We start from the raw sequence: 16,351 nt of genomic DNA on the forward strand, positions 1-16,351 counted from the left end.
GCCCGGTAGTGTCACACACAAACAAAGGGGCGTACCCGTAAAATAAGTTTGTTTAGAGTATTAAACTGACACATGATGGAAAATGCACAACTGCATACTGTATAGTACTGGCATGTGGCTGTAGTTATATTTAAAGTTAATGTAAAAAACTTCAGGTAAAGGCAAGCCTCTCTCTCTCTCTCTCTCTCTCTCTCTCTCTCTCTCTCTCTCGTGAATTTGTGTTCCTGTCATCATAACCAGTGTAACTGCATGGTATAAAATATCAAATAAAATATGATATACTATATTACTATCATCTTCAGTCCACTGTTTCATCTCTGCAATTATAGTTTATATTTCTGATGGAAAGTGGGATCAGCAGCTGAAACAGAAAGCTGCGACCTAGGTTGACATGGTCTTCAGGGTCTCATGAACATCTGTCTCTCAACACTGGTAACTCTACAACTCACAGGAAAAAAAAAAGTCCTATACAGGAAATATTCAATGAAGCAACACTGGCTCAAATATGCCAAAACACAAGCATTAGATCCGAATAACCCAAAGGCCACTTTGTATTTTCTCCTCCATTATCTCTCTTTTAGTACCTCTCGTATCCACAAGGTGCCAATTAACAAGCTCTGCTGTGTGTGTTTACTATGTCGGTGGTTTATTAGCATTCAGTAAAGTTCCAACTTGTGTCCTTGATGGCCAAACGGTGAAAAATAGTGGCATGGATGAGAAGGTGAGCCTCAGTTGTAATCAGAAATAATGGAGACAAATGTGTTGTAGGGAGGCTACAGAACGTTGCCACAGGGCAAAGTCTGAAATAGATTGGCTCTGATGACTTCAGCAAGAAGCAACACAGCAAACCGCTGAGCAGAGACAGGCTGAGACAGACAGTGGGAGCAAACAGCCTGATTTGGCTTTTAAAAACTGCAGGGATTTGAACCCACGCACTAGGTGTGTTTATCAGTGTGAGGGACAAACAGGACACACCCAACGCAGACCCCGTCTTCCTGACTCCACAGTATCCCATCCAGAACGACCTGCAGAGATGCTCTGGACTCTGTCAGAGTTTCCAGCTTTTTTGGAAACACCACTGCTTTCAGTGGTGTTGATGAATTCCAACACTGAGCAACGACTCAGGACAGTATGGGATGATTCGTTGAATTCTCAGACTAATTCATGGATCTTGATCAAAATTTTTGGGAATTTTTACAGGACTGATACTGTTTTCAATTGGGTGCAGATCCAAATAGAAACCCAGTGTTCTAGGTGAAATTGTTTATAAATGGTACACACTGAGGACCACGGCCGTTTGGAGGCCGCTCTGTGTTTAGGGGCTCTTAGGGGCTCTTAACAAAGAGTTCTGACCGGTTAGTTATTCAGCTGTGTGGTTTGATGTAGGGTTGCTAATCTGATCTATTATGAAATTTATGTTTTGGTTTTGTCTTTGCATATCTTTTTGAGTTGTTTTTATTACTGTAATACACAAAATGATATGAACCTTCTCTTTTTGAATATAATATATAATAAATATTTTACAACTTGTCTCATTATTTGATTGCTCATGTTTTTTGACCCATCAGACTATTATACCACCATGTTTGCAAATCACAGCAATTATCTTGTAGGGAATAATTAAATCATCACTGAGAGGAATTGTGGCCAGATCAATACAAATAAGTCCCCCCCCCCCCCTATAAATTGGAAAGATTCCAAATATTTACTGAGGGTTCTGCTTAACATTTTAGCCATAACTTATTATTTCAACAATTGACTATTGTTTGTTTGCAATCAGTAAGCTATATACAGGAAATCCATGGTCACAAGACCTCTATCTGCATACAGCACGGACTCAAAACTCGATGGGCATTAAAAAAACAGTGTTACTAGTAAAGGGATTGAACTGGAAACATCTTCCTAACCTAACTATTCAGCAGGATATCTCTCTGTTGAAAATATCATGGTGAGCAGATTTGCTGCTCAAATTCAATTAATGTTCTCATCATCTCCAGCAGCGAGTAACACCTCTGTAGGGATGACATACAAAATGTAGGATTCTGGATTTTTTCCGATTTAATGTATTGATTTCTTCCATAATGCAATCCAATATTTCGAAGATGCTGTCAAATTGTGTCTTATGAGTTGTTAAATGAGACTTACCCTCCGTTGAGGCAACGTCGCAGAGAGTAGGAGGCTCCTCCATCGCAGGTTCGAGAGCAGTCACTCCAGGGGCCCCAGGCATCCCACCCAATGTCCCTGTCCTCATCTGAGCGTGTCATTCTGGATGCCTACAGACAACATAAACATCACTTACTACCACCAGCAGGTTGACAAAGTCTTGACAATTAGGGTAACCCCAGTGGCTGAGGGGTAGAGCGGTCGTCCTCCAACCAGAAGGTCGGCGGTTTGATCCCAGTCTTCCCCATCTGCATGCCGAAGTGTTCTTGGGCAATAAATACTTAACCTTGACACGGACATTTTTCCATGGCCCCTCGTGGAAAAAGTGCTGCGTAGTTGCACTGTATGAGTGTTTGTTTGAATGGGTGAATGGCAACTGTAATATGAGCGCTTTGGTCATCATGATGTCCAAAGCACTAAAAAAATATATATACCATGCATAATACATAGCAATGAAAGGATGGGCTGCTGTTAACCTTTACCTAATACCCAGTGGCTATCACCACCATTGGATACTATTTTTACTTTGTCCTTTACTAAGTATTATGGACACTTTGATATTGCAATGACACATTTCTTGGTGATATTTTTTTAATAGGGCTGTCAAAATTGACGCGGGGCGGTTAATTTGTGGAATTAAAGCATGCGCAGAATGACCTGCTCTGTGAACCCATACCCGCCCCCATTCATTTGCTCAGAGCGCCACACACAGAGTGAGATCAGAGCTCGTTCACGTTAAGCAGCCGGTCAGTGTCTTTGTAGAAGAACAGTGGAAACAGTGAGTTTCTCTGGTCACAGAAACTGCCTTAAAAATCAAATCAAATGTGAAAAAGATGGCTGACGTGCTTGGAAGTTGAATTAGAATTGAAATGAATGTATTGTATACTGTTTTCTTGCTCTTTTGTAAAAAAAACACCAAGCTGCAACAGCCTCCCTACGTCTCACCACCTTCAGACCTTTCTTCTGTCTTATCTGCTGTGTTAAGAACTTAGATGAAAGAGGAGATAGGGGAGTGATGGTGAGAGTGACTCCTAATAGAGAGAGTGAGAGCGATGGAAAGAGAGAGCCATTTCCTGGCTGTTGGTCACCCAAAAATAGGAAAATTGGCTTCCCATGGGTAAGTGATGTCACCTCAGACCCTATGGTGCCAGTTTGTGTGTGTGTGTGTGTGTGAGAGAGAGAGAGAGAGAGAGAGAGAGAGAGAGAGAGAGAGAGCAAGAGAGAGAGAGAGAGAGAGAGAGAGAGAGAAAACTAAAGCACAATGAAGTATTTATAGGAAATAAGTCAAAGAGTTGAGTGTCAAAAGTGTTATAAGTTCTGCCCTTCAACCTGTGTGTCACTGTCATAGAGTAAATATTCAGAGCACAGATTTATACAGTTTAGAAAACAGTTTTTCCTGGAGAAGTGGTAGCACAGGCCCTCCTCAAAAAACACTTCTTTCCATGTCAGTGAAACTCAGCACACAGAAACTCTAATTCCTCTGACAATGTTATTTATGCCTGGTCAACCATAATTAACATTTCTGTCATGCCTCCATGGGTTTCATTTCACCCTGCCTCCCAGGCCTGGATCACTGGCTGACCTTGAAGCAGGCATAGTGGAAGTCTGAGCAGTCTTCAACCTTGTTCTGTTGTACCCACACAGATGAGATCGATCTGTGTGTCTTGGACTCCAGTGGATCTTGGTATTCTCTAATTTTTCTCTGCCTGCTGCATCTAAAGAGACAGACTGATCCGCTAGAGAGGAATTAGACATGTTAGCCCTCCGCTATTAGGATAAAACCACCTTTTGTTGTTGAGCTCAGCCGGCAAACAGCCATCGCAGACCTCCAACAGTATTAACATCGGCATGAGGAGAATCTGTCCAGCCAAGGCTTTTCTGGCCCGGATGGTCAGCCAGGCCTATTGTGTGAGCTCTGCATAGTTCAGTATCAGCAATCTGTGTCTTCTGACAACAGAGATAACCTGGACCTGCATGTTTAAGTTTGGTATGCAAACATAGTTCTGCAACATACATTATGATATATATTGTGAATGACTGGATCAGATGACTCAAAGTATTTAAATGAAAGAATGTGAGGAGTAAAATCTTTGTTTTTGTGATGCGACCAGTAAACAATGGTTGTGAGCAAATAGGGCAACATAAAATGGTCACAAGCAAGTGCGAAATCACCACGATTTGAGAGAATGACATTAACATTGTCTTTCAGTAGGCTATCATAAAAATGGTGCTCTTGATCTCACACAATGGCGGTTAAGCAGGGTCGGCCCTGGCAATGTTGGCGCCCTAGGCGGGATTTCATAATGGCGCCCCCCAAACATACACAGGCAAATTGTCATGCATCCCCAATAACTTTTGGACTGTATACAGATGCACACACAGGCAGACAAAATTGTAAAATATAAAAAATTAAAAAAAAATATAATAAAAATATAAAAAGTCTGAAATCAGCTGTACTGACAGCTTATCATGTCATCGACAAAAATAAACATGAATGATGTCCACAATCGGGGTGATTCTACCTCTATATTGTTCTTTCTTCTCCTCCTCTACTTTGCTGCAACCATGTCTACTGGAAAGTTTCTATAAAGCTCCTATACTTTGCTGCGCGTTCTGAATCAAGCACCTGATAATTTAATCCTTCTTTGACTCATCTTCGACTCTTACCACAGTTTAACAACCCCTCCCCCCCCCCCACACACACACACACACACACACACACAAGAGAGTATTTGCCTGTGTGTGTATCTGTTTAGACACAACTGACAAATGTGTGGATTAAGACCATAATTGAAGATGGGGAAATTTCATCGTGTGGCGGCAATAATCTGGGAAATGAAACTCCAGGAGAACAGCGGAGAAATCGACAGTATGGGATGTATATTTAATCATGTATATAATATATCACTTATATCGTTTAACATATATCAATTTTCAGTGTGTTTTCCGGCCCGATTTGCTCGCGGCGAGCGAAAAAAAAATTGAACAGACCCCGAAACCATCGCTGCAGATCGCGAGCCGGCCGCGGCGCTTCCCGCAGCTTCCAATTATACAATTATGCAAACAGCCCAATTATTTAACATGGGCGCGGACAGCTTTCGTGGCGCTTCGCGACGCTTCTTTCTCCAGTGCATACCCGGGTTTAGAAGATGATGTTGTGATGTGAATGTATTGGTTTATATTGCATGTGTCACGTCATGATAAATCAGTCTCTTGTGCCGCCCTCTCGGCATTTTGCGCCCTAGGCAACCGCCTATTTCGCGTATGCTAGGAGCCGCCCCTGCGGTTAGGGTTTCGATGGATTATTTTGGTGATGGCTGGGAAATATTATAGTTTGAGTTAAACGTTGCTTTATTAAAATAATTACTTGTTAAAGACAGGAAAGATTCTGATTCTAATGGAAACATGTGAACTGTTATCAAATGGGAGTGATTAGAGGTGTCCTTTTTTAATGACATGTCCCCTCCAGAGTTCCTGATCATCCTCTCTTTTTTTCCCCTTGACTTATATAATAATTGCAAATCATTAGGAGAAAATTAGTTCATCTTTTTTTTACAACAACCCTGTGCAAAGATCTTGAAGAAATTGCCAACATTTATGTTTGTCTCTTACGAAAGCTTAAAGGGATACTTTACCCAAAACATTTTATTCAGTCATCATCTACTCACCACTTTGCCAATGGAGAGGTGGGTGAATTGTTGAGTTGTTTTACCCCTGAGATTCCAGAAGTGTTTTGTGGACTCAAACACTTCACTAAACCCTCTGTTGGCACAGAGGTGAGTAGATAATGAGTGAATTTTCATTTTAGGGTGAACTATCTCTTTAATCTAACAGTCAGACTTCTTACTGAGAAAACAAAGAACAAATATTTGGAGAAGCTTTAATTGCATGTTTGTGCTGCTTTTAAAATAGATAAAATATGTAAATACTGAATAATCAATTGTGGATTTAGACAACTTGATGCCAAAGCTCTACAGTTGGCAGTTGGAGTACTCTTTTATTATGTTTCAGGCTCTTGTGGGTTCATTTATTCATTCATGCATTTTAATTATTCATTCATATATTCAGGGATTTATTGATTGATTATTTAATTTATTTCCCTCCACAAATCCACAATTGTGTCATAGATGGAAAAAACATGTTCAAGTGTAAATCTTATTAGGTTTCTTCACACTTGATCTCCTGTAGTTTTATAGCTGGTAAAAAAGACTTACATGGTTTGTAAGAGCTCACACAGAGAGAAAACAGCCAGCAGTTTGTGTACTGATATGCGGGTGTTTGATGGGATTAGAAACTGCTGGTACGAGATTGGATACAATCTCTCTCTAATGTGGGGGTTTACTTCACTGTAGGTGTGTGCCTATGGATTAAATTTTGATCCATATTGTTTATGCAAACTGATGAGAAAAAGGAAGGATTATTTCCCCAGTGCCCTTGGAAGGGGTTCGCAATTCAACCATGTCTACTGGAAAGTTTCTATGAAGCTAATCTGCATTAGTGTTCACTGTTAACATTTAGTTCCAGTTATAAGATAGCAAAAAAGGTCCATATGGTGCAAAACAAAATGAAAAAAGGGATGCCAGGGTTGTAGATGGGCACAAAAATTATTTGCCTTTTATACAGTTACAGTCACATCTTGTACAACACTCACAGTGCAGTGTTAATTTCGTTGACGATAACGATAACGAAAAATATTCATTAACGCCCCTTTTCCCATGACTAAGACGAGACGAAGACGTAACGAAATGGATCTTTGAAAAAAAAACTATGACGAAATCTATTTTAATTTTCGTTAACGAGACGAGACGAAACGAAAATGTTGGCGGTTGACTAAGTCACAACAATTTTAAAAAACATAATCGTATCAGGCCGTCATGAAGTACCCGAAGCGGCGAGTGTGTGTGTCTGTGTGTGTGTGCGTGTGTGTGTGTGTGCTCCCAGACAGCGCACCGGTCCCGAGGCTCCGCCCCTTGCCGCCGCGCACTCGCTCAGAGAGACACAGTGAGATCAGAGCTCGTTCACATGAAGCAGGCCGGTCACTGACTCACCGGCTGCTTCTTAACTATGGAAACAGTGAAAACACAGAGTTCCTCTGGTCTCAGGTGCTCTGAGATCAGCGCCGCAGCCTCTCGATCAGAGCAGAAGCTGCAGCTGGTTTCTACCGAGCTTCAGTTTCCTCCTCCGGTCTGATCTGCTTTCACTTTTTGTTTTCACATTTCGCCAACGCCAACTAAAATATATAGGCTGCAGCTATATGTTTTTATTTATTTCAAAATAGGGTACTTCTTATTTCATACATTTCCCACAAATATGGGGATGACTCAAATAACCCTACATAGTCCTGCGTTTAATTTATTTCAAAGTAGGCCTACACTTGCCTGTGTATTTTCTTCTCCTCTACATAAGCATTTGGTGTTTCCCTTTGTTGTAACATGTAAAAATAAATACAATGTTTTCTTTATTGTTGTTCTATAATTTCATAAATGCAATAATCTACAGATTATTATTGTATAACTTTATATAAAATTTGATCAGCTTTGTTATCAAATATGTTTTGCGGCTCCAGACAAATTTTATTTGGGGGAAGAGGGGGCAAAATGGCTCTTTGATAGTAAAGGTTGCCGACCCCTGCTATAGACCTATAGGAGGGATATCTTATGGACAACCTAAGTACTGAAAGCTAGACTAGTATGCAGTTGTAGACACAACACAGGGGGTCCCTGGACCTGAGAAGGGAAGATAAGGAGTTTAATGTGGCTATTAAATGTGACTAAAACTAGACTAAAATGTAATTCGTTTTCGTCGACTAAAACTAGACTAAAATGTAATTTGTTTTTATCGTCTGAAACTAGACTGAAACTAAGAAGGATAAAAATGACTAAATGTGACTAAAACTAATATGCATTTTCATCAAAAGACTAAGACTAAGACTAAATCAAAAATAGCTGCCAAAATTAACACTGTCACAGTGTTGAAATCCCTAAAGACCATACCACACATTTTAGATCCTCAACCAAAGGTAACCAACATTTGTATTAAAACATTGATAAATGCATGCCCTGTATGGTTTCGCTTCAACTCTGCCTAGAATGACAGTTACATTTGAGCCATAATTCAGTATATCACTGCAAAGTAATCAAGTATGCTTCTTCACAAGATGGTTGAATAGCTTCCCAAAACCAGAGCCACCACACCTTTTTCACCTGTGTGGAGTTGGCTCAGTGAGGACCTCCAGGTAAACCAACGAGAGGGGATTGGCAAAGCTGAGACTAGTTTGCCATTTCATCTGCCCGATCTCTATGACAACCTGGTTTGCATCCCACCTTGTAGCGAGGCCATTTGGATCAGATATAAACACTTCAGTGGTTATATTATGATTGTTAAGCCTTTATGAGCCACATACAAACATTGAAGAGCCCGAAATCCTGAGAAATTCGAACATCTGTTCAATGTCAATATGAAGTTTAATATGAGGACACAAACAACCAAAGTCTGGCATTATGTATCTTCAAAATTATACTTCATGGTACAAAGTAGTTTTATATGAATTTAAACCATATCAGAGAATGCCAGCTTTCTATCCCTTTATTCTTTCCATCCCTGTCTCCAAAGATATGAAGCATCTGAAATAATCCTTGCAGAAATGTACAATAATCCATTCAAAGCTTCAAGCAGGCTGACACTCTGAACACTGACTCTACTCTCTTTTCTGTCTGAAATGTTGGTCCAGTCTTTCTTCCCCCTGGGGCTTGATGAGGGCATCGTGTCTGTCAAGTGAACAGTCTCAAATCCAAGGTCTGAGTCAGTGGTAATAAGTTACAGTCATTTAGATTATGTCTGGTCTTCAGTGCTTTATTTCAATACCTCTCCAAATGACAGGTAATCTCTCAGAAGTTAGAAACAGGCAAACCAAAAACTCCACAGAGCAATGTTACTTCAATGAACCCATTTAAAAAACAGCAACATGACTGAATAACTTTTTTCATTCATTCATTCATTTCTTGTAGTATAGATATAAAACAAGGATCTGCTGGACTCCTTTGACCTTTGAGTCTGTCTCAGTCGTATGGCTGCCAGGTCGGACTATGAACTCATTATAAACCATTAAGCTCATTCCCTGGCTGATTGCAGCAGAACCCTCACACTATACAAGACCTGGCCCCAAAATGCCATGACAACTGTAAAAAACCCAAGTACCTAATCAGCAACACACTGTGGCCTTCAGAAACAACACTGAGCCGTTTATCATGCTTAGGAGAACTTTACTGAGCACAGCCAATATGGTGAGCTGGGCACATGTTCCTTTACCTGGTCCCACACAAGACTTCTCAATTACAACATGTGGCCCATAGCACCAGGAATACATTGAATGGCTCTAGAGAAAACCTGCATTGAATGGAATTTTTTGTAGGTATAGGATGAACCAGAACTTTAATATCACCCTATCATGTTGCCTAAAAACTCCTACCTGGCAGGTAAGTAAATCAAATTAAATTAAATGATTTGTGCCCGGTCCTTAATGGCCGACTTCCATGAGGGGTGGTTGGTCCTCACCACAAAAATAAAAGCACTGGTTGTTAACATGTCAAAAATAACCGTTCTCAAACTTGTGAAACAATTCAGCGCCGTCTGGCATTGGCCTGCATCAGCCAATCAAACACCTGTCGATGCACATTCCATGATAGAATACTCTGCAATGGTAGCATAGCACAAGCATTAAAGCCAATGGATATTCAGTCCGAGACACTTTGTGAAGGAAGTGACATTATAGTAAATGCACCAAGACTCTGCTTTGATCAGGTTTTGATGGGTTGATTGGTTGCAGGGGAGAAAATCAACTTCACACTCAGTCAGTCACAGAGAGACGCTGGTAAAATGGCATTTCCTTTCGGTCATTAGACAACAATGTGACCAAGCGTCTTGGGTTCACCTCACTGCATGTTAAATAAGAGAAGATGGGCCTACAGTTAGCAGTTGGCAGTGAAAGTCTTGAGTCTTCTCTGGAGCTTAATCAAAGTTGGTTCACAACCTGTCAATGTAAGGCATGCTGCGACTTCAAGGTCTCTCCTGTCTCATAATTTCCCTGCACTCACTCTCCTTTATCTCATTGCCCTCTACATAGACATCTTCACCTTCCTGCACATGTGTTATGACCAATCCTTTGAACAAACCTATCAAATGTGAAAAAGAGAAAAATGATCTTAAAAATTACATCTGTAAGAATATTCAAAATACCTTTACCTAACAGTGACACACTCTAGTGACACTGTAGGATTCCATATTGTCCTGCCTGTCTCTGTCATCGATGACTGGTCACACACCGATATCACTTCAGCTGGGTTATCAGAGAGGAAAATATAATATGATAGCCTATGTTAAAACAGATAAAAGGCTTTGGCAGAGTGTGACATGGTTATTCTTTTTTTAAGCTTTCCTTTGAGGTAATTAATCTGTGTAATTTGCTTGTTGTCTCTAGTAAGTCAACTGTCACAGATACCATAATTGTCCACAATATGAAGTCAGTCCCAAAAAATGCTGCTTCCACAAGCACTCATGGGTCAGACCACAGTCTCCAGGACCACACATGACATGATCACACACACACACAGGAAGAAAGGGATAGAGAGAGGCACGCTATCGCAGCTGGTAGAAACATGCAGGGATTTTGTAGCATGTTGGTTTCATGCTGGGATATGCTGGTAATAACAGAAATCAGAAGCTCAGCATTCACATGACGACTCACACACACACATACACGTTCACACCCACTCAGAGCTCTGTCCCAGTTCCTCATCTGTGCTGCCTAAGCAAGCAAACAGATAACCCTGAGACTCACAGCTGTTGTTCATTGGACTCTTTGCAGCCAGGTAGACACAGACAAGTATACAACATATGTTGCTCTCATAAATCAAATAGTCAACCAAGCACTACACAGACTATATAATACATCTTTCTGCAATGCTCAACATTAAATTCCTGATTCTTTCATGGAAGCTTATTTCATCAAAGGAAGCTCTTGTGTCTTAACAGCAGAGTCAGCTGACCACGAGGTTTTGTAAGAACTGGTCTTCCTGATCTTCCTGATCTGAGACACTTGCCAGTCAACTTCTTCATTTGGCCCAAGAGACAAATCAAGAATCCTCCACAACCAGTCTGAGACAAACCGCACCAGCTCATCTCAGTAACATGAGGAGAAGTTTTTAGTTAGAATCATTATTATTATCTTTATTAATTATTACAATCGAGACTGCTTCAGCAAGAAGGAAGATATAAAATACCTCAAGAGAAAGTCATCACAACACATGTTGTATTCATCTAAATTGAATCTATGCATTTACTTGGTCTAAATTAAACATAAATTAAAAAACACAATAATTCAGCAAGTCCCTGTTTTTCAAGTGTTTGTACAGCTTCCTACAGGATAATCCATCCACAAACCACCTTTAAACTGCAGTCAATCAAAATATGACTCAGTGTGCCATCAATACCTTCAGCCTGCGAGCCTGCAGGTTTAGGGACAGCCATTGGCTCATGCCCAACCCCAAAGCTGTAATTAGACAGGCGATTGATTGAATGCTGTGTCTTCAAGTCAATTAAAAAAGGGGCATCTGACTCCACTGGTTTTTGGTTGAGAGAATTGGGGAGAGAAGTTACAGTAAAATGTCACAGTAAAAATATATTAATTATCAAATAATTTACCTCTGTACAAGAGTCATCGTATACATGGAGTGATCAAGATTTTTTGCAATATCTAGGATGGATTGAAGTTGGAACTACATTTTCCAATATGCACCATGCCAAAATAGAAGGTGCATTGATGTAGCCAACGGCAATGATTCTGTGATGCTGCTACAGATAGGGACTAATGTGTTTTTAACAGAATCACAAAGGCAATCTAAATGATAACATGAAATGCATGTATGTCACATGTTTTCTTTTGCCTGTCTACATTCACAGTTTTTAAAATTACAATGCAGCTGCACCAAACACTTGTGTTTGTGGCATCTTCTTACTTGCATGATTGTTTGTACTAAATCATGGAAGAAGATTTATTATATTTAAATACATATGTTAACCTGATTTCTCCAAAATGGAAAAATAACAGCTATTACACATACATATTGTATAAGGATAGTGAAACATAGTCCTGAAGCAGCTCTGATACTCTGCCGCTAAGAGGAACATGTCCTCATCCTATCAAGCTACATTTAGCTGTAATCTGAAATGTTGAGTCATTATTTTATCTTAGGGGACAGAGCCTCCAGCATCAAATTCAAGTTAAATTTGAGGTGAATGACTAAGAAACATTGTGTTGGTGGTTAGGCAAGAGCTTGCTAAGATAAGCTTACTTCTGTTTCAACATCTAGCAATTTGTTTGCCTTGAAGCAGTGAAGCACTGACTGTACTCTGTATAGGCAAGCTGGATGATACACATTAATAGAGACAGATTAGAAGCAGTGAGCTAACAGCTAAAGCCGATCTAATGAAGCTGGAGAGCCAGCTACTGCTCAGTGGAGACCGGGGTGCAGTGCTTTTAAAGTCTTATTTTGGAGGTTGAAGATTTTGGATCAGGCTTATGGCAAGTTACAAAAGCAGCTTTGCAGATACCCAGAATTTTAAAACAAAAGTTCACAGGCAGGAAGAGCTACTGAAGTGAGACAGGGGTGCTCATATAGCTTTCTCAGCTCTCTGTGAAACTCAAATTTTTTTTTGCTCACATTCCTCAAACAAGTCACTTCAATACACTGGAGCCAGAGCCAGAGGTGTCCAACATAGATACAGATAATAGACGCTGAGCGCGAACCAGAATGTCTCTGGTCTTCAGTATTCTCCACCCTTTCCCCTTACTTCCTGTCATCTTGCCTGTCAGCTTTAAAATAAAGCACAACGGCCAAGAAAAATACAGAAGATGATCATAGGTTGAATTACTCAATTATCTTTACAATAACCGAATCATGTCATCGCTGTAATTAAATATTGCCTGACTGTTGGTACTGGATTGGCTGGTCTTTTCAGTAAATTAATTTTGTTCACAGTATCTGTGCATGGAAAAATTTGTATGGTGGAACAGAACTATTGGTAAAGTTAGTTATTTAAAACACTGTTGATGTTGATAGTATTTTAATAAAGGTAAAACAATTATTTATCTGAAGTTTAAATTGTTTTCTTTCTCTCGAAGAAAAGTAGTGGAACATTCAAAACGGTTATAAGTGTAAAACCTCCTACCGTGCTTGAGTAATGCTTGAGAATCAAAAATCATGTTGCGATAATTTTGTTTATGTTTTATCAGCTAGCTTTTGCCAGTAATGTTTTATGGGTATGTTCATTAAAGACACATCATAGGATAATTTTGGGTTATGTAGTTATGTATTAAGAAAAAGTACAATACAATACAAACCCTCACCAGGCATTACAACTGTTTTTTTCCATGTCATCATATTGTGTGGAAAATGGAAAACAGCCATGATTTCTGCCAATTCATTATGTTTTTAATCATCTCTTCATGTGGAGCTACTCTGCTCATCCAGATAATAATTATTTGAGGGGCAACAGCCACACACAGTTCTTTATATACTCTTTATCAAAAACATCTCCTCTTTCTGCTTTCATACACATACAACCAAAGTGCAGCCTTAAAAAGCTCCAACAGCTATTCTCTGTATATCACAAACCTATAACCAGCTGTCGATCAATTCCAAAAGATTGCAGCTTCTAGCACAGTCTTTAGATAACTTTACATTTACCTAAAAATGTTGGTGCTAATATTAGCCACCATTTCTTTATTTCCATTTGAGGAGCATGCTGCTCAGATGTCAACAACCTGTAAAATAACAACTTTTCTCTTCATTGACTTTAAATTATATTTCTGCTCCTAAGCTGCAAACAATCTGTGCATACCTGCCTGTGGGAATTAGCATGGTGAACTTGAGTATGTTGGTGTGTGTGTGTGAGAGAGAGAGAGAGAGAGAGAGAGAGAGAGAGAGAGAGAGAGAGAGAGAGAGAGAGAAAGAGAAAACTAAAGCACAATGAAGTATTTATAGGAAATAAGTCAAAGAGTTGAGTGTCAAAAGTGTTCTAAGTTCTGCCCTTCAACCTGTGTGTCACTGTCATGACAGAGAGAGCCAGCAAGTATGACAGTGATGGGGGGTAGTGAAGTGAGAGCCATAAACCCGGAGTGATTCATTACAGATGCGGTCATTCACATTCAACGTTAGCACTCTTGACCTAATAGACAAAGAGGAAAACAGTGCAACTGTGCAAACTGAGCCTTTAGTTTACACTGTGAGCAACAAAGTCATCTCAGAGTCCTTCGCTCTACTGCAGCTGAAGCAACCAAAGAGCAGTTGATTTGGCTCAACTGATATTGGTAATTTTATTAAGTCATTTAAGGTGAAGAGCTGGCTCTAGTGGGATTTCATATGATGAAAAGCAGCTTCTCTTGTGTGAAGTGCAAAAAGTAAAACAATATCAAATTACAATACTTACACAATAAAGAAAACTAAGTATCATAATACTATAAAATCATGATACATGATTGAATAACTGCCCAAATATCATTAGGGTTAGGATTAAAAATTGGGTGATAGGTGAATATTCCCAGCCCTGGTGTTTGGTCAATGTTATACTCTATATCTATTGTTATAACTGTTTATATTTGATACGATTTAGTTAGGAATGCACGATGTTGATTTTTCCATCCGATACCAAACTATCGACATGCTTCTCATGGCCTTTATGGATAATAATTTCACGTTTCTTAAAAAGTTCATAGCCTGTTTTTATGCACCCAAGGGGGTAAAATTGCTAAATATAGTAAGCAAATATGGATGAATTCATATTTCATTGTTAACACAACAAAAACAGTTCTTCAGTTTTTTAGTGAAGTACATCAGAAAACTTCAAACAACTTTAGGCGGAGAAGGAACATTTCTCCTTCAAAAGAATTTTAATTAAATATTTTGACATCTCAAACAAGACATGTCAACGTATTAAAATAATAATTTAGATAAAATACTGAGCTACAAAGCTAGTCGCCAGCTGCTTTAAGTTAAAGAGTTTGTAAGTCTATGTTTTCATCTGGTTATTTTAATAAAGATGCTGAAAAGCACCAGTACCATCTCTGGCTGGGTGTGGGAGACCCTGGTGGCATGGTCTATTGCCACAGTGGCACCCAATGTGGGGCTTCATGCAGCCAGAGATGCGGACGGGCGCTGAGTGTCGGCTGGCCCGCTCCTGCTCCTGCCTGCTGCACCGAGTTGAAGCACGGCTTGCAGCACAGCTGCACTGTCACTCGCTCTGGTCTTTTTTTTCGCTTACTAACGCTGGCTGCATTTCCAATTCCGATAAATAAATAATAATATAAAATTCCTATTATCAGGCCTATAATATATCGGATGGATATATATCGTGCAGTATAACAACACACACACACACACCTCAATCAGCTAACATAATGATCCATCATATGAATGCAGAATACTGTTTGTGAAATGATCTAATAAATGATAGAAGCCTCTGCCATTGGGGACCTATGGGTGGATGTTGGGGTGTTGGGGTTTATGAAATGCAAAACAACAGCAGCGGCAGCTGTGACTTTTTAAGTACAGCAACATACTGCAAAGTGTATATAGTATATATTGTGTGTTGCCATGAGAACTGTAGATAAAACTTGTTTGCAGGCTTTGCTTCAGTAATTGTATGAATGTTATGAATAGAACTCTATACAATTCATCAGTTACTCTTTCAAAACAATTGGTAAGAACAGTGATCTACCGTCAGATTAAATTATTTAAATTAAACAATAACAGCGCGAGAACTCCACACAATAATCTTATACAAATTAACACAACCTCTGGAACAACACAGGAAACTAAGACTTTCAAATGTGGTCTTTAAAACATTAAATCACTGTCCTCAAAGGCTATTTTAGTTAATGAACTAGTCTCAGACTACAATATAGATTTATTGACCCTTACTGAGACGTGGCTGTATCCTGATGAATTTGTCAGTCTAAATGAATCTACTCCCCCCAGTCATATAAATTCACACGTTCCCAGGGAACTCGGGCGAGGAGGTGGAGTTGCTGCTATTTTTAACTCCAGTCTATCAATTAATCCTAAACCTAAATTTAGCTACAACTCATTTGAATGTCTTGTTCTTAATCTTCCACGTCAATCCAGGAAACACC

General features: G+C 39.6%; 1 protein-coding gene across 1 annotated transcript in view; it reads right to left on the reverse strand.

Moving 5' to 3' along the window:
- Positions 1-16,351, reverse strand: part of adamtsl3 (ADAMTS-like 3) — a 179,601-nt gene that overhangs the window by 117,717 nt on the left and 45,533 nt on the right. Inside the window, exon 3 of the mRNA XM_061067677.1 lies at positions 2,146-2,273. Coding sequence (XP_060923660.1) covers positions 2,146-2,273 — 128 coding nt within the window. The remainder of the gene's footprint in view (positions 1-2,145; positions 2,274-16,351) is intronic.

This window comes from Limanda limanda, chromosome 3 (assembly GCF_963576545.1).
Source record: "Limanda limanda chromosome 3, fLimLim1.1, whole genome shotgun sequence".
Taxonomy (NCBI): Eukaryota; Metazoa; Chordata; class Actinopteri; order Pleuronectiformes; family Pleuronectidae; genus Limanda; species Limanda limanda.